The following is a 19,217-nucleotide window of genomic DNA, read 5'->3' on the forward strand; positions in this document are numbered from 1 at the left end:
ACATCGCCATGGAGGTTTGATATCCCGTACGAACATAAGTTTCTTTGTGTGTTATACTGAATCAAAAGCTTTTAGAAAGTCCAGGAACATAAAATGCCCAAGGTTCCACTTATTCATGGTTCTTACAACCTGCTACCCATACAGGTGAATGATACAAGCCGTTAGGTCTGTGTAGCCGTTTTTGTTGGTAAATATGATTTTCTCAAGTGTGGTGCACGCTCTTACTCAATACCAAAAATGTTTCTCTACTCAAAAGATCTTCTCTACGTTACGGTAAACAGTCGAGTTAATTCATTTGAAAATTTTGTATAGAAACTTATTGTGACACTCACGGATTTCAGCTGCTTTTAACATCACTGCTACTAATTGCTTTGTCTTTATCTTCGACAACTGAATGGTGGTAAATTTCTTATTTTTTCTTTGCGAAGGAACGTTTGAACACACCAGCCAATATTTTGGACTTCCTATAGCTATTATCTATCTCTGCTCCTGTGTAGTCAGCCTTTTTACCCGAATTTTCTAAATGTTTTAGGAAAGGTGATACAATAATTGAAATAAATAAGCTTCCGAAGTGCCACTTCACTCTTCGTATCCCATTACTTTTCTTCTATGATTCTTTCGCCTAACAGGGTAATAGCCAAAATGGGTCTTATTAACTGAAAATTACAATAACTTTTCTTAATTATATTGCTCAAATTGTACAGCCGTAATGTATTAATGGTTGCAAGTTAAATACACTGCGCAACACAATTAAAGGACCATTTCTTCGAAACACAGTTAAAGTCACACTGCGACGTATAAGTTTGAAATCTGACTCAAAGGTGCCAACAACCATCGCCTGAAATAGAGCAAAAGTGTGGCCCTGCGAGGATACCGTGGGCTAGCAACCGCACTGAACGTGACCTCGCCCCTTTGGAGTGCAGTGTGACCACAATGTTTGCTGTGGTGTACAGAGTGGGACCACTAGGGATCGTTCAGAACCATTCGACTAAATTAGAACATGACCCGAAACAGCAACGGATGCTTCTGCTTTTTCAGAGCTCCTGTTTCATGCCTTCCTGTGGTGTGATCACGGAGAGATGCAGCATTGATAAATTCGTGAATAAAACGGCAGACGATCCCTCTAAGATCACCCTCCCCCCCCCCCCCACCCAGTTCGGGACAATACACTCTGTGACACCCACCCACATTTATTGAAAATTTTGAAACTGTGCCTTCACAGAGAAAACCTGCAAAATACTCCTATGCGCCTGCAATAGGCAACTGGCATAGGCGGTATTTCAATTGGTTGCCTACCTGCGGGTATAAGCATCCTTTGCTGCTTTGGATCACGTTCTAATTTCGTCCAATGGTTTTGAACAGTACCTAGTGGTTTTAGCCTGTACACCAGAGCAGAAACTACGGTCGCAATGTGGCAGACGGTGATATTTGGTGCAAATATGACACAATTGACCCAATTCACACGTCATATGAACGTCTGAGTATCGACCCTGTTTGAATTGTTTTAAGTGTCTTCGAAACCGAGGGTAACGTCAAGGGGCGCCACGCTTTTGCGCCGTTAGAGAACGGTTGTAGGCACCTTTGTGCCAAATTTCAAACTTAACGCATCGCAATGGGAGACAATAACGGGGTATCGAAAAAGTAATCATTTATTTCCTTTTTGCCATGTAGTTAACGATTTCCGTTAATTCGTATGTCATAGGAAGTCATAGGAAGATTTCAACCATGTGTGCCACAGCGACCTTTACACGGAATTTTTCGATATGTTTGAACTTTTTAAGTAATCCATTGCAGCTCTAACAGACACTGGACTCGAATGATGAAGGGGTGAAGATTAGATTTAATTTATTTTCTCTGAAGTTTCCCTTATTCTGTTTCAGGAGAGCGCCGGTTGATTCATCTCATAAGGGGCAAACCATGTTCCGTCTCAGTTAGTTCTCCGCCTCATATTTCCTTTACTACCTTAATAAGGGGCAGACCATGCTCTGTCTCAGCTAGTTCTCCGCCTCAGACTACCCCAACGTCGACGAGACGTTAACCCTTAATTTCCTTCATTTCTTCCTTGACATTCGTACATAGCTAGATATACATATGACTCGTTTATCATTATCACCTGGCGAGACTGTTTTTATTCATGTACTTATTCTGCTCAAAGAAGTGCAGTATTTTACCGTCGTACTCACCATCAGGAGACACAACAACTTCGCTGACACGGCAAGCTGTGGTAACCTGCAACATAAGAAGGAGACATTACGTTAGTAACTAGAAATCACACTAAGTGCTGATAGTCTTTTAGGCTATGTAACAAATATAAAAGTAACTGCAAGTTATTTGTCGGAACGCCGTTGGTGGATTTTAACTACGGAATGCCAGAAATTTACAGTTAAACAGAAGCGTCTAAGATGAAAGTTGGCTTACGCTTGTATGACTGCTGTGTTGGTTGCATTTTCGTAGATGTATCTAATTATCCTGTATTGCCTTAGACAGGAAGGTGTTTTTTCTCTGCATAGATCCCACACCATGGTTTTTTTATACGTAGCTTAAAACAGTCATAAAACGAATTCTTTGGTTAGCCTCCTGATATTTAGCTCCGATGAGTTGGTTGATACAAAGGAATTACACCTGGCTGTGTCGTAACATCCTCACAAAACCTTTTGCGTACAGTACTCGATGGTATGACACTACCAGTTGCTGTAGAAGGGCAGACTGTAACTGTGTGTCGTAGTCCTTCCCCTAGATACCGAACCTATGTTCGAAATTATCCTTTCTGACTATGAGGAACGAAAGAAAGAACATTTAACTACCTCGAAATCTTTCTCAGCTTAACCTGTTTCTGTCAATGAACCCCCAACAATTCGTCCGGTAAATGACTCTTCAAGCCACTTGACCACGTCAGACAATCCAATCATCTCCACAGCACTCACTTCTCAAACATACAGCTGTAAGTTGCTTGTAGATGGTGGTTTGGTGTACACTACAGTTGTACCACCGTGTGCTATTTTCGTGTTGATTATATTATATTTTCGCGAGTTACTGATGTTTTTCTGATTTTTGCACTAAGCTATGGAAACCAGTGTGACGTTAAAAGGAAAAAGGGACACAGAAAGATGCGCCATTGAAGAAAGCAGTGTACCACTCACATGAAGTGAATTAAATACAATAGAATAAAGTGAGTTGTTAAATGCGGATGAAATCATTCAAGACAAACTAACATGAAATGATATCAGTCAAAATATTTCATATTATCCTGAAACCCCAATACAAGTCCAGACATATTCACCATCTCTGTTTGTTAGTCTCCCTATGCATTTCGGTCTATTGTATTGATATTCTCCATCATTTTTACAGAAGAATTTACTTACTGAATGTTTGTCATTACACGCCTTTTGGAAACCGTTTTACACATTGAATTTCGCTTTCTGTTTAGGCTTGTGTAACATTTTCTGTGACACAGGGTTCAAATGAACGATTAATGGCCAATTGTAACTAATTATTTTAATCTACTGAGAAATAAATAATTTGTTATGTTGTTCAAAATAAATAGCTCGCAAGTTATCATGTTGACAGGGGAGTAAAATACTTTTTTATAGGTCTCTATTCATTTGAACCCTTTAGTCACACTATTTCTATGCAGTACTCTTTAGTAAGTTTATGATCAGAATGACAATTTATGATGAAACTACTGCTTCTACAGCTGTTTCTATTTTACGTCAGCAAGGACACGACTCTGTTTGTAGGAATGGAAAACAACAGGGAGATAGCGACAACTGTTACTAAGGTGTTCGTACAACCTGGACATCAGCTGTTTTTCTTCGGAACTTACCATGAACAACAGCCTTTATTACTTGAGAAGTCATAGAGGTTCCGGAAGGAAACATAAACTTTTGTTTGGACCTTGTATCTGCTTCCATGCTATTAACTGCTTCAGATATATTGTCTCAGACATAATGGCTTCCGTGAAACAAACATTCTGAAACTTCTTCAGGGAAAATGACACAATAAAAGATACCTCTGTAACATTCGATATAAGTACATAGCCTTCATATAATTTCTTGAAGAAAATGAGATCATTCTGTCAATACACCTAATATTCAGCGAGGTACAAGAACCTTTCCAGTAAGGGCAATCCTCTTGAAATTTCAGTACAGGCTGTATTATCAATAACTTGAGCCACGAGTATAATTCACGTAACTTCAGTCAAGAAGCGACCCTGTGCTGTGTACCAGGGAAGTTCTAAGGAGCAAATTCTCTTTGAAGATGACCGCTGGGCTGATAGTAAACAGGGAAACAGCAAATATTACATAATGTTGACAAACCCTATTAATCACACACACACTCTTAACAACCGATCGGCTGCACGAAGTTATCGCCGGTATTCACACGGCAGTCCCGACCCGATATCTCACATCGCACCAATCAGTTTGTTTAAAGTCGTAAACACACGATCCATTTTTATTTTTATTTTTTCAGGGCACTGTCGCTTGGAAGGCGCTACTGAGTGGCAAACGGAGGAGAGCCTCGCCAAAATGGAGTATAAGCAAAGTGCTTAGTTTTTGCGACATGCACTCAAGCGTTTCTGTCTGAGTCTTGACGACCGGAGGCTCGTTCATTTACTGAAAGGTACAGCTTTACTGCTAATAATCAAAGAACCAATATAATACGTTTGTTTGGTTGTACTTAGGAGTTCGTTTTCCAAAGTCATCAAATTCGCAATGACGTGCTATCCATCACTCTCTCGAGGAACGTCTAGTGCACTGCAACTTAACGATCTAGCGATTTTTATATATCTTATTGGTTACTGCTGTGGTTTTACATCAATAAGTGCCTGACATCTGCGGGGTGTATTTGCTCGGTTTTTAGGTATCTCAAGTACCTCAAGATGACGTTATGCCGGTATATTGTTTGTAACTTTTTATGAAGATTTTCCTCAAATGAGCTGTTGATTAATGTCTTCGAAAATACAGTCACATCCGAAAAAACTACCACGTATACAGTTGGAACAACAGAGGTTAATAATAATAATATGGAACTGTTGTGAAGTAAACGATATGCAAGCCGCAGACGAAGGGAAAGACTAACTATGCATTGTGTGCCATATTGTCTTTCGACGTGAGTCTAGAACGACGGAAAACCAAAGTGTTAAATGCAGAGTGGTACATAAAGAGCAGCATCTATGAAGAAGAGAAAAACATAAACAATTTTCACAGTTACAGGCAAATGCAACGGAAAAGCCTCATTTCATGACAAGTATGAAGATGAAAGTACGAAAAATACGTTTTGGGTACCTTCTTGACAAGCACAGACTCGATTCGTATATGTATGACGACATGCGCTGAGCAATGATGGACATATGTAGGTGTTATTATGCAACTGTTATTTGAAACGGCGAACAATACGCTTGGGAACTTTGAGGCTACAAATGAAGAGAAAATTGGAAAAGAAACTACCTGGACAATAATTATCAGCGTTTGCCTCGGGAGTTAGCCACTAATCGCAGCCTGAACAAAATTGGTCACTGGGCTGCAACCGGAGCAGGAAGTCTCCCACGAGAGAAAACTTGCTCAGGTAAGATTAAGCAGAAGAATGGGCAGCAGTGTCAAGATTTATGTGGGGGCACGATGCCTTACAGACAGGCTTATTTGTGAAGGCTCAAATGAATAGCGGCGTTCCGCTCCTCTCAGGGACGAAGGTAACACATCTGCCAGTCCTGCAACTGGACAGACTGTCGCATTGGCGCTTGAAAAAAATTTGACAACGTTATGAAGTAGATCAGCCGGCGACGAAAGTCACAACTGAATACCGATGGAAAAAAGAGAATTTCCAACGCAGACAAATTCTTAGATGTGCACAAAATAAGCCTCCTTACTCTAGGATTAGTGCCGTACTTTCCACATGCATTTAGCTGAGATGGTGTTTATGAACCATTTTGCCATGCCTCGCTCCCCTTACAAGATCAATGGACATTCGTTAAAACCATTCGTTCCCTCTGTAACAGTCGGAACTGTAGTTTCTGTTGTCGATAAGGTTGTTCCCCATGGAACGCGTCATGTAAACAGAGCAGTAATGGAATGAAACATGTGAACATCGCTCCTGATGAAAAATGCATGACACGTACATGAAACGTACATACTGTCGCCAAAACAATAGCAAGCATTATGTAAACTGAAGTGGGAGAAAGGAAAGGAAAGGGGAGATAATAATGAGATCAGCTTCATCGGGACTTTGTGCCAAATCAGTGGCGACGAGTGAAAATGTGTGCCGCACCGGGACTCTAACCCAGGACGCCTGCTTACTAGGCAGTAGCATTAACCACTACGCTATCTGGTCTCAGTGTTTATCGCAAACGCGCAGACTATCTCGGCACACGTCCCGGACGACTCAAATTCCCATCTGTCCACAGTCCGCGTCCATGTTCTCCACGCTTGCATATTTCAGATCCCCGCAGGAGGTCAAACGTAACTGTGCGTCCGCAAGGAATGTGTCCAGTCATATAATTGACTCACCTCGATGAGCAATGAATCAACAACCTTCAGTGCTGACCAGCATTTACGTTCGATCTCTTCGGGAATCTAAAATTAGCGAGCATTGAGGACTTCGACAGGAGACTGAGGACAGGTGGCCCTAGGTGGGAATGTGAGTCGACCGCAGAGCGTGCCGAGATTATCTGGGCATTGGCGATAAACAATGCGACCATGTGGCACAGTGGTTAATGCAACTGCCTTACAAGCAGGAGATCCCAGGTGCGAGTCCCGGTCTGTCACACATCTTCACTCGTCGCAACTGATTCCGCACGAAGTCCCGATGCAGCTGATTTCATTAGTTCTTCTCCTTCAATTTACTTAATATGTATCACAGCTGCGGATCCCAGGTGGCGTCTGTTCTTTCGGACCTATCATTCGTTCCTGTTCCTTTTTACAGAGTTAAAGGAATCAAAAGCCCCTTGATAAGATCCTGACGTGGGTAACTGTTCACCGAAGGGCTAATATTGTTTCATAGTTCATCAAACAGTTTTCATAGAATTGTCATGTAACGAGCTTCTTTTACGAACCACCATTAAAAAGAAAATCAAAGAGTGTGATTTAGAGAAAATTGACTGTTTCACATTATTACAAGGTAAATTACACTAGTAAGCGAATAGTTTTTCTTCTTTCTCTTTTCGTTTAAGGGAGGTTCATCAACTTTACGAAGACTATCGCTTTGCAGAAAATGTTCACAGGATTATAGTTCAGAAGTACACGCTCGCAATACCCTTCACTCTTTCCCACGTCATTTATGTTGACAAATTATACCAGTTGCAGCCGGCATAGTTCAAATAGTACTCTATTATTCAACACACATCTGACACACGTTTGTGGTCTCTCTCCTCTGGGACTGATTTCTCTTCGACACACGCGGCCAATTTGTGCTTTTACCTTTGCATGAAGAACTTGTTCTATCAAGCTGCATATTGCGGTTTCGAATGATAGATGGTTCATTCAAATTCAGTTTCGGGGTTCAGGAGCTACTGCAATTTGAAATTGAGTCCATCTGTGAGAAGCAGTCGGTATTCTCAAACCATTACACAGTTGCTTGCTGTTAGGTGTTGACAAATCTTGCACTTGCACTTATTCTTTGCAACGCCATTGAAATGAGGGCGAAGTTCGACCCGTATACACGTACCCAGACGACGGGCCGCACCGTGAACAATAATGGTAGCCGAATACATAGAAAGTATTTCGTATTCAATGAGCTCTGAACTATCAAACGTGAATCTCTGTTAAAGTACGCTGTAAAAGACATTCAGAGAATCAGAAGTGATTGATAAGTTTCCTTTAGGTGAACGACTTTCATAATGTTGCGGTAGTGCTCTCGAAAGATATCAGTGCAAACAATACATCACAATGATGAAGCCAATCGTTACAGACAGGTCACCAAGGTAACGTAACGGTCGGGGAGTATCATTTATGGGGAGGAACATGGCTGAAACCTCAGTATAACCACCTTGATTAGGCTTCCAGCAGTTAGTATACTTTAACCTGTTAAGGGTACTACCGAGATTGTTCACTGAAAAATTTCTTATTCTGTTTCCTTCATAATCTTTGATCAATCGAGCCTTGTAGACTAGACGTCAAATAACGCAGACTACCACCCAAGGTGTGTATGAGTTGTCAAAAGATACCGATTTATATTTCTACGAACTTCAGTGACATACTTCGTGTAACATACAGCTTATCTACTGCTTTCTTCGTGCTGCTGCGTCTTTCAGATATGACACTTTGGTCTGCAACACTATGTTTCCTGACAGTGTGGTAGAACTTAGTTTTAATCAGGGTCAGGGAAACTTGCACAGCTGTCATTTATTATCGCACGGTTGTTTTCTTCTTCCACAAATAATGAAAACTGTGAAAATTTGTTTATTTCAGGAAGTAGGCTACCCCTCTTACAACTGAAGGTATAAAACCTCGGTAATTCGAGCCCCGGCAATCCGAGCGCCCATTTAATCCGAGGTAAATGACAATGACTTCTACGTTAAAAAAATCAAAAAAATGTCCCAGATAAAATGAAAGTGAGCAGGGGGTGTGTGTCATCAGCGACCGAGATCCGCGCGCATACATAGTTTAAAATAGTGCTCGCTTAAGCCGCTATTGTTGTTTAACTTCCCACCAGTCTGCCATTGTCGCTCATTGCGGTGCGTATGACTGTGTTGTCGGGTCATGATATTTATTTACTATTGTTCCTGCCATTTTTTGCCTCAAGCGCTAACTCTTCAAAACAGATGAGGAAATTTGTCTTAGGTGACGAAAGAAGCAACAATACCACTTCATCAAAAGAAAACGAAAATGTTCAGTTGTGGTTAGGTCTCGCGTGAAATCTTTCTGGGTCTGAAAGTGCAGACGACAATGAAGTGCAAATGTGGTCGAACCAAGACGATTAGCATGAAGTGACCGGCGCTGTTGTGGAAATGGTAAATAAAGAAGCGGCATTAAAATCACACTGCGCTACGTGGAATAGCGGAATTGGCGGCACCATGTGACGTTAAGCTTCTGCAAAGATCGTGGGACTACACTGCTAAGAATAAACAAAAACCGAGATTTTTTACCGGAAACAAAATATGTATAGTAGTAAGAGTTGTACCGTAGTTTATACAGTACGTATGTGTTTACAGTAAATGTTTGAGTTTCTACTTGAACATTATACACTACTGGCCATTAAAATTGTTACACCACGAAGATGACGTGCTAAGACGCCAAATTTAACCGATAGGAAGAAGATGGTGTGACATGCAAATGATTAGCTTTTCAGAGCATTCACACAAGGTTGGCGCCGGAGGCGACACCTACAACGTACTGACATGAGGAAAGGTTCCAACCGATTTCTCAAACACAAACAGCAGTTGGACCGGCGTTGCCTGGTGAAACGTTGTTGTGATGCCTCGTGTAAGGAGGAGAAATGCGTACCATCACGTTTCCGACTTTGATAAAGGTCAGATTGTAGCCTATCGCGATGGCGGTTTATCGTATCGCGACATTGCTGCTCGCGATCCAATGACTGTTAGCTGAATATGGAATCGGTGGGTTCAGGAGGGTAATACGGAACGCCGTGCTGAATCCCAACGGCCTCGTACCACTAGCAGTCGAGATGACAGGCATCTTATCCGCATGGCTGTAACGGATCGTGCAGCCACGTCTCGATCCCTGAGTCAACAGAGCCACGTCTCGATCCCTGAGTCAACAGATGGGGACGTTTGCAAGACAACAACCATTTGCACGAACAGTTCGACGACGTTTGCAGTAGCATGGACTATCAGCTCGGAGACCATGGCTGCGGTTACCCTTGACGCTGCATCACAGACAGAAGCGCCTGCTTTTGTGTACTCAACGACGAACCTGGGTGCACGAATGGCAAAACGTCATTTTTCGGATGAATCCAGGTTCTGTTTACAGCATCATGATGGTCGCATCCGTGTTTGGCGACATCGCGGTGAACGCACATTGGAAGCGTGTATTCGTAATCGCCATACTGGCGTATCACCCAGCGTGATAGTATGGGGTGCCAGGGGTTACACGTCTCGGTCACCTCTTGTTCGCATTGACAGCACTTTGAACAGTGGACGTTACCACGTCTCGGTCACCTCTTGTTCGCATTGACAGCACTTTGAACAGTGGACGTTACATTTCAGATGTGTTTACGACCCGTGGCTCTACCCTTCATTCGATCCCTGCGAAACCCTACATTTCAACAGGATAGTGCACGACCGCATGTTGCAGGTCCTGTACGGGCCTTTCTGGATACAGAAAACTGTTCGACTGCTGCCCTGGCCAGCACATTCTCCAGATCTCTCACCAATTGAAAACATCTGGTCAGTGGTGGCCGAGCAACTGGCTCGTCACAATACGCCAGTCACTACTCTTGATGAACTGTGGTATCGTGTTGAAGCTGCATGGGCAGCTGTACGTGTAAACGCCATCCAAGCTCTGTTTGACTCAATGCCCAGGCGTATCAAGGCCGTTATTACGGGCTGAGGTGGTTGTTCTGGGTACTGATTTCTCAGGACCTATGAACCCTAATTGCGTGAAAATGTAATCACATGTCAGTTCTAGTATAATATATTTTTGCAATGAATACTCGTTTATCATCTGCATTTCTTCTTGGTGTAGCAATTTTAATGGCCAGTAGTGTATCTAAAACAAACTCTGAGTAATAGGTTAATCGATGAAATAACTGTTTCCTGTAATAATACATCAAGTTCCGAATCTATTTTTAAATAAAACGTCTCTGAAGTTGTCTAATTAGAGCTTTCCCAAATTCGAGCTCTACTCGGCCACAATCATCTGGTATTAGGGAAGTTTTACTGTATTCAAAATTTTAGTAAACTCTTAGACAATATACCCTTAATTCCTAAAGGATGCGGCTTTGTGGCTCCTGTAATCATTTGACATACGCGACAGTGATCGCAGTACCACAAGTGTATGTCGTCGTCAGCATACACTTTGTCAAACAGAATGGATGTTTAGACTGAGCCTAGATTAAATTTGGTAGTGATAATATTAATTCTTCGAGACACGTTTTGCTATATTATTTGCAGATTGTAATGTCTTAAGATTGTTGATGACAGCGTGTAACATGTAACAGTCCAGTCGCTCCTTCTGTGACTCCACACTCTGTGCTACAGACGTACCAGAATGATATATCAAAAGGGAAGGAGGGAAAAAGAAAACAGAGATGAATGTTTTCAGAACTGCAATTGATAAACTTATTTACAGGTGATCGTAAAAGTAGTAAAGAAATTAGGATATGCAGTGTTAATTGTTTGTGCCATCAAAGGCCATTCACATTCACATATTACAATAACGTGTGACAGTCACTGAACAAGTTCTAAGACAGTTGGTGTTAGCAGTCAAGCCACGCGTCCCTACAGCGCTCCCGTAGTTATCACACCGTAGATCTTACCTTAACTGCAAACTTCGGGCCGTAATTGACATTCCTGAGCGTAAGGAATTTTTACGTGCTTCAGTAAAACGTAGCTGTGGTACCTGCATAGCCGCGTCTGGCGAATAAGCGCACCTTACATCGGATATCGTCCTTTTCCACACATGGCACTCCCATATTCGCCCTAATGATCGATAATATAACTTAGGAAATTCTAGGTATGCAGGGACAAGCACAACAAACATGTGATATTATTTTGTTTTCCGATTATTCACTTAATCTTCGTTGTGAATTCTCTTAACCATCTGGCCGGCGCCGACGTTGTTAAGAAGCTGAACTTATGTAAAGGAAACGAGACTAAAAGAAATGAGAGTAACCGCAGTCCGTGGATCTTGATTTAGATTTTCCATGGTTTCTTTAAGTAAGTCCATCCAGCAACGTCCAAGACAACCGATTCTGAAGCCACTAACCAACAGATGTGCTTCACCAAACAACGTTTCTGTCATTAATTTAAAATCTGAACATTTCAGTGAACTGTTTCATTGGTTCTGACCACACTTCGTGTGAAATTTTGTTGTTAATTCATATTTTTCATTCATTTTATGGACTAGAGTCATGAAGTATGCTAGAACTTTTCGGAAGTTGAAGTTCATTCATTGTGATTCATAAAAAGTCTGTTCAACATTCCCCTCAAGTATCTTAGTAAAATCCAACTGTTGGGTAACTTAACACATATTACTTTCAACATAGATCTCCCGCCGTTTATAATGCGTAGCTGATACGAAAGCCGTTCTTTCAAAGAACAACACAGCCACTCGTGCAGTGTGAACATTTCATTTGATGACTTTCTGACAAATGCAAATACGTAACCAATGGGAGAGAAGAATGTTTGTAGGTACGTTTTAGTACTCAGAAGCCCATTACTAATCGCACGTAAAAATAGCGCTTATTGCCGGCCGGGGTGGCAGAGCGGTTCTAGGCGCTACAGTCTGGAACCGCGCGACCTCTACGGTCGCAGGTTCGAATCCTGCCTCGGGCATGGATGTGTGTGACGTCCTTAGGTTAGTTAGGTTTAAGTAGTTCTAAGTTCTAGGGGACTGATGACCACAGAAATTAAGTCCCATAGTGCTCAGAGCCCTTTGAACCATTAATAGCGCTTATCAATTTCATCTGCGCCTGGGAGCTTAATTTCTTTCCCAAATAATGAATACAGTTGTAATCCTGGTTATCAGTAAAACTATAATCCAAAATAATTTTGAACATTAAATAGATGCCATAATACTTGATTTCTGCTGACGTTCAGGTAATTATTATCGCAAGGGATGTTGTGCTTACGTATCAGCGTTAAGTTGCAAGTGAAGAAATCAGGGTAGTGTACTATTCTCCTAGCGTGGATCTACATTATTTACTCCCTGTCTTACGCGAAATACTTTATACGGCATTAGGCTATTACAAATTATGTAAAAGGGCAGAGAACCTTTTTAAGGTTACTGCGCAGTTATCAAGTGGGCACATCTTAACTGCCATCTGTGATAATCTTCGTATCTGTTAATATTTCATAATAAGACAACTTTATCTGAAGGTAAAAATGTGATGAACAGATGCGGTGGAACTGATAAGTGAGGTAATCACTTATGTAAGCTTCTCACGCACATACAAACTTCTCTTTCTACATCAGTAATTCTTCCATTCAGTGCATCTTCATGTAGCCTACCTTCTACACCTGTTCGGATTAAGCGTAATGACATGCTAGGGCGTAAACAGTCCAAGAAATAGAAACCTTTACATAAGATATTCGCAAACCCTAGTCCACTTGCGTTGCGTGTAACTATCCCACAATCCACATTAACTACATTCAAACTGAACAAACATTTGAAATTATTTTGAACCATAACGAAAAACATAAGAGTATAGTAATTCGAATAACAAGAAACTTGACAGTAAACGTAAACTGGATGGCACTGCGCCAACCGAATTCTGATGCACATTTCACACATCGTAGCTGATCATACGCACTCCTATTCAGTCTAATGCACTAATAATTTCTCATGTCGAAGAAGAAATTACAGCCATTATGACGAATATTACACTGCTAGACAATTGCTGCGAATCAACCGGCAATTGGCGCGGAACACCCAACAAATGACTGTAAAAGGAAATCCTGTGCACGACCACCCTGTATGCATTCGACACCAAAGCAGTACTGCGATTGTAGAAGTTTGTTGTAGAACCGGTTAGTACGACATTCAGTGTGGTACAGCAACATGTCGGCAAGACATCGGAGTGCGTACGATTGTGGACGAGCAAGTGGACGGCTCGAGGCCGGTCAAAGAGTCGTTACTGTGACCGCAGTAATGAGGGTGTCGAAAAGGGTGATCTCACGATTAAAAAAGGCCCCTGAAGTGTGACTGCTATGCGAATGCATGCCGGTGGTCGTAGACGGACCAACACACCGCAAAGGCATCAATACGTAGCCCTAGTGGCAAAAAGGAACAGACATGTCACTCCTAGGCAGATTGGTACAGACCTTGCAATCACTACCGGTACACCCGTCTCTGTCAGAACCTTTCGGCGGCGACGAAATCATGCTGGTTTGTATGCCTGCTAAAATGCATCCCACTTCAACCCCTGTATAGTCGAGAGAGAGTTCGTTGGTGAAGGGAACATGCTGGGTGGGGTCAGCAACAGTGGTCCCAACTGATGTTCTCTGACGAATCCCGCTTCATTGTGGTAAGTGATTGTGGCCACCATTTAGTATGGTGAAAGAGGGAAAACATTACACCAATAGAATGTTCATGAACATCATCTGTGTGGCTTACTTGTTATGGTGTGGGCAGGCATTATGCGTAATAGCCGAACGAGTGCAGCAGATTACAGGCAGATTACTCTGGTTCACGTCCGTTTGCTCAGTGGTGCGGCAGGTCCCAACTTTCCGCTTATGGCCTTATGGACGACAATGCCTGTCCCCCGTCCTCTACAGGACTGCTCAGGTGTCGAAAACATTGGAAAGTGTATGTCTGGAACAGCCTGCTTACTCCCCGGGCTTAAACCCTATGGTGTTTGGCTGTTATGTTCCTGGCCGGCCTGAGTGGCCGAGCGGTTCTAGGCGCTACAGTCTGGAACCGCGCGACCGCTACGGTCGCAGGTTCGAATCCTGCCTCGGGCATGGATGTGTGTGATGTCCTTAGGTTCGTTAGATTTAAGTTGTTTTAAGTTCTAGGGGACTGATGACTTCAGCAGTTAAGTCCCATAGTGCTCAGAGCCATTTGAATCATTTTTTTGGTGATGTTCCTGGCGGACGTGTTTCTCAACGAACACAGCCTCCCCGAACCGCGCAGAACTGAAAACCGCCTTGAGAGAGGAGTGGGGCAATATTCCACACGGGGACCTCACCAGTTTCGTAGCTAGCATGAATAACAGTTGCAAAATGTGAATTAGTGCCCGAGCGGGGCATATTCCTTACTAAGAGTCCCATGTCAACCTTTATGTTGGGAGTCTGATGTCAGTCAAACATGAACGTTAGTTACGTGTTTTATCCTGCTTTCCCATGTGGTGAACTCTGTATCATTTTTCGTTATATACCACGTATGTTCTGTATTTCATGCCGTCGATCATTGCCTGTGATTATACCTGTCCAACAACAGCTCTGTTACTTTGCGATTGTCAAGCAGTGTATCTAATTTTGTATTTTCGGCTTCTACAAGGCCTTAAACCTGAGTTGTAAATTTCTCATTACCCGTTGGAAACGTTAGATGTAAATTTCAAATGGTTTGTAGGCATGGTCCGATTCTGAAAACTATTAGAGAATTAGGATCACAATAAATTGTCGGAGTTGTAACAGTCTTAATGAACGTAGACTTTCTGCGTTTCAATATAAGTCTTATCGTTGTGCTGTAAGACACTGGAGCAATACACATGCAATTTAAAGACGATAAAATTTTTTGCCACATTATCAACAACATTGTTCATTTAGTATTCATGGAAGTGTAATGACGCTGCAACTGATAAGTACTAAGAAGTTGAAGTACGCGGGACAGTACGTCTTGTTGGCAAAAAGTCTAAATTGCGCTCAGATTAACGTGAAATTCTGGCTGTATCTGGACAAAATGCGTCGCATCCAGCCATAGTGCCAACAATGTGACCAAGGCTGCATAGACGTCGGTGATGATAGGGAAGGAAGGCCATCGACAACAACCACATACGACAATGTCCATGGAATCGAAGAAGTAGTATTGGAGGGGGGCAGGGGTTACTTTCCGACAAGGACGTTCAGACTTTGGCTGTGAATGGCTCCATCACCTGGGATCGAATTAATGTCGTCGAGGAACTGAGCGACTGGTTGGAAGATCCGATCATTGTTTATAGAGACGTGGTGACTTTTTTGATAAATACTGCCAAGTAATGTTGCGCAAACTAGGTTGACACAAGGCGAGGTGGTTGATAGGAGCGACCGTAAAGGCATCTCCCATTTAAAGTTGCTGCCATCAGCCACCGTGCCGAGTGTCAACTTAGTTTCCACGCATAATATCTGTGCCATTTTGAAGTGTAGTGCAACATGCAGTGTTACTGTCCTGCCATAATAAAGTGTAAATCGCCTTTTTAAGTCTTCTGGTACTTCCTGATATTCACTGCGCATATTTCCTCAAAAGAATACGCTACTGTGAGACCGCTTACGTGACGTTGTTGTCGAGAGGTGTATGAAGCCAGTGATCGTGCAAATGTTACGCAGCTGACTTGGTACTGTTTCGCTAGGATATCTCTCAATAAACAAGGTGACACAATGGTTACAGCAGTGTTCTAGCACTTGAGAGAGCGGACTGAAATCTAATCTCAGTCTCAGCCTTCCACAATCTTTCATTGTTCCTTTTGAAAACGCTGCGACCGATTTTTGCCTACCGCCTCGTTCCCTAGCTCAGGTTTCTTCTCTGTCTTCAATACCCCAATCGTTAACGGGACAGTGGACAGTTGTTATGTTCGTCATTCTAGCAACCCTGGGATTCACTTAACAGCAGTGACTTCAGGGCGTCGTGGGAAAGAGTACCTACATCATATTTCGTCAGCAACGTTTTAGGAACGGCCAGTATTGTTAAATAAGTCAATGTGCGACAATCCGTCACATTTCGCAGGTACAGAAAAAAATTGAAACCGGTCAAGTGCATGTGGTCTGGCCGTGAGCGACGGTCGACAAGTGCGGGGGCGAGCGCAATCTGTGCCGGGCAACGAGGGCCGGGCCGGGCCAAGCCAGTGTCGCGCTGACCCACGGCCGGCGGACAGCCACTTGACCCCCCTTGGCTGGCGGTGACGCACCGCGCGCCTCTGCGCGCTGTGTGGCCGCTGTTCTCACAGGCGAGGTGCTTTCAAAAAGCCGGCTCCTAGCAAAGTCACGCATTTCTTCCCAACTAAACGTCATTTTGGTGAGATCTGCACGCTGGTGCACCAGCCGACCTGCATAACGCGCTACGAAAGCCTTCGCAGGTCGTATAACGTTTTGTAATAGTTGTAATGCGCTGAAACTGTTCCACCTCTGTGCAGTCACACTCTTATCATAATAATGACGTATATGAACTACGACTACGTAACAGAACGCGCTATCTTTATGGGAAAAAAAACCGCCCTCAACCTGAGCATCTTAGTGATTTACTTGACATGTCCTTTTGGAAGTGGCATACTGTTGTCTTCCTCTAACCTTCGATATGTCAACTCCTAACTGTGGTGAAATTTGGGTTTTTGACGACAACAAATCATCGCTGGAGGCGAAAAAAGAGGCAAATGTCAAAAATATTTCAGGACCGATATTTTTCAACAAGACATACACTGAGGTGACAGGGATCCTAATATCGTATCTGACCGCCTTTTCCCGGCGTGGTGCGGTAAATTGACGTGACTTGGACTCAAGAAGCCGTTGGAAGTACTCTCCAGAAATATTAAGCAATGCTGCCTCTATGGCCGCCCATAACTCCGAAAGTGTTGATTATGTCCCATAAATATTCGATGGGTGGCCAAATTATTCGCTAGAATTTTCCAGAACATTCTTCACTACAATCGGGAACAATTTGAGCTCAGTGAGATGGCGCAATGTCATCCATGAAACTTCCATCGTTGTTTGGGAACAATTATCCGAACATAACCATTTCCAGTCAATGATCGGTTCAGTTGGACCAGAGGACCCAGTCCATTCCATGTAAACATAGCCCACACCATTATGGAGCCACCATCACCTTGCACAGTGCATTGTTCGCTACTTCGATCCGTGACTTCGTGGGGTCTGCACCACTCTCGAACCCTACCGTCAGCTCTTACTAGCTGGGATCGGGGCTCATTTGACCACGTCACAAATTTCCAGTTGTCTAGGATCCAACCGATATAGTCACGAACCAAGAAGAGGCGCTACATGGAATGTGCTGTTAGCAAAGACACTACAGTTGGTCACTTCCTCTCATAGCCTATTAACGCCAAATTTCGCCGCACTATACTAACGGATACGTTCGTCGTACGTCCGAAATTGACTTCCGCGAGGCCGTCAGTCACTACGTTGTCCGAGGTGAATGGTAAAGCCTGAAATCTGGTATTCTCAGTACACTCTTGACACTGTGGATCTCGGAATATTGAATTCCCTAACGATTTCCGAAATTGGAATGTCCCCATGCGTCTAGCTTCAACTATCTTTCCTGTCGTGCAGTCGTAATCACGTCGAAACCTTCTCACATGAATCACCCGAGTACAAGTGGCAGCTCCGCCAGTGCACTGCCCTTTTATATCTTGTGTAAGCGATACTACCGCCATCACTATCCCACAACTTTTGTCGCCTCAGTATAAATCACCCAACGAGTTACAAGATATGAACAAGCAGCTAATGCCAAGAAACTAATGTTCTTTCTTTCTTCCATAACCACCGAGTGTCCCTCATAAGAGAAGTCATGTGCTTTTTCTTTGTGTTTCGGCAGATATCTGGGATTTCGTATCTGCACCGTGTAGCTGGTATCAGCTCAAACAAATTCTGCTAATCAAGTTTATGCGACGGCCTGAATCGCCGGAAAGCGTTGGTTTGCTTCCAGTTACAAACAAAATGATTTTTATAGCGTGATTTTAAGGGCCTGTCCGATAGAGCCGTCTCAGATTAGTCCAGTGCGATGTTCGTTTTATCGATGTGTTTTAATGGGGACAGTGAAACACGAAGAATAATTACCAATACTCCAGCAGCAACTGAGCAGCGCTGCTGCGTGGCGAGTCCAATTTGTTCCCTAAATATCACCCCAAGCGACTGTCAGTTATTGACACCATTGACAACTTTCAACAGATGCGTATTCGGACTTACTAACGGTTTCTATCTTACTTCATCCCCTCTGGTAACTATTTCTCTTCTCCACTTCTATTTTTTGAAAGACGGAAAGATGTTTTTCATACTCTTATTACTTCCTACAAAGTATTTGGACACATGGCTTGCAGCGAAAGGACCTCCTCCTATATGCAGTGCTCACTGCTTACAGAAAACCCTAGGCCACATGTTAGCCGACGTACGTTTTATAGTAAAGCCATAGAATAGCGGCTAATTTATCAGCATATTTTCTCCTTTTTTTGTACCTGACAATGAGACTAATGTGGTATGACTTTTAAGACTATGTGACACGTCCAACTTGTTTGCAAAATACACGCTCTAGCAGCAGGAATGATAGAAAATGATGAAACTTTACGTATCATTTATATACAGTGTCGTAGGACGAATACGTGATTAAATGCGTATGTGATTTGAGCGTACATAGGGTGAAAAATTTAGTACACAGAGCTGCATCGCCTCGGTCATGATGTAA

The 19,217-nt window shown here is 42.9% G+C and overlaps 1 protein-coding gene across 1 annotated transcript in view; it reads right to left on the reverse strand.

The window, feature by feature from the left end:
• The window catches only part of LOC126248279 (fibroblast growth factor 8-like), a 169,043-nt gene that overhangs the window by 41,749 nt on the left and 108,077 nt on the right, over nt 1-19,217 (reverse strand). The window contains exon 2 of the mRNA XM_049949129.1: nt 2,184-2,229. Coding sequence (XP_049805086.1) covers nt 2,184-2,229 — 46 coding nt within the window. The remainder of the gene's footprint in view (nt 1-2,183; nt 2,230-19,217) is intronic.

The sequence above is a fragment of the Schistocerca nitens genome, chromosome 1, assembly GCF_023898315.1.
Source record: "Schistocerca nitens isolate TAMUIC-IGC-003100 chromosome 1, iqSchNite1.1, whole genome shotgun sequence".
Taxonomy (NCBI): Eukaryota; Metazoa; Arthropoda; class Insecta; order Orthoptera; family Acrididae; genus Schistocerca; species Schistocerca nitens.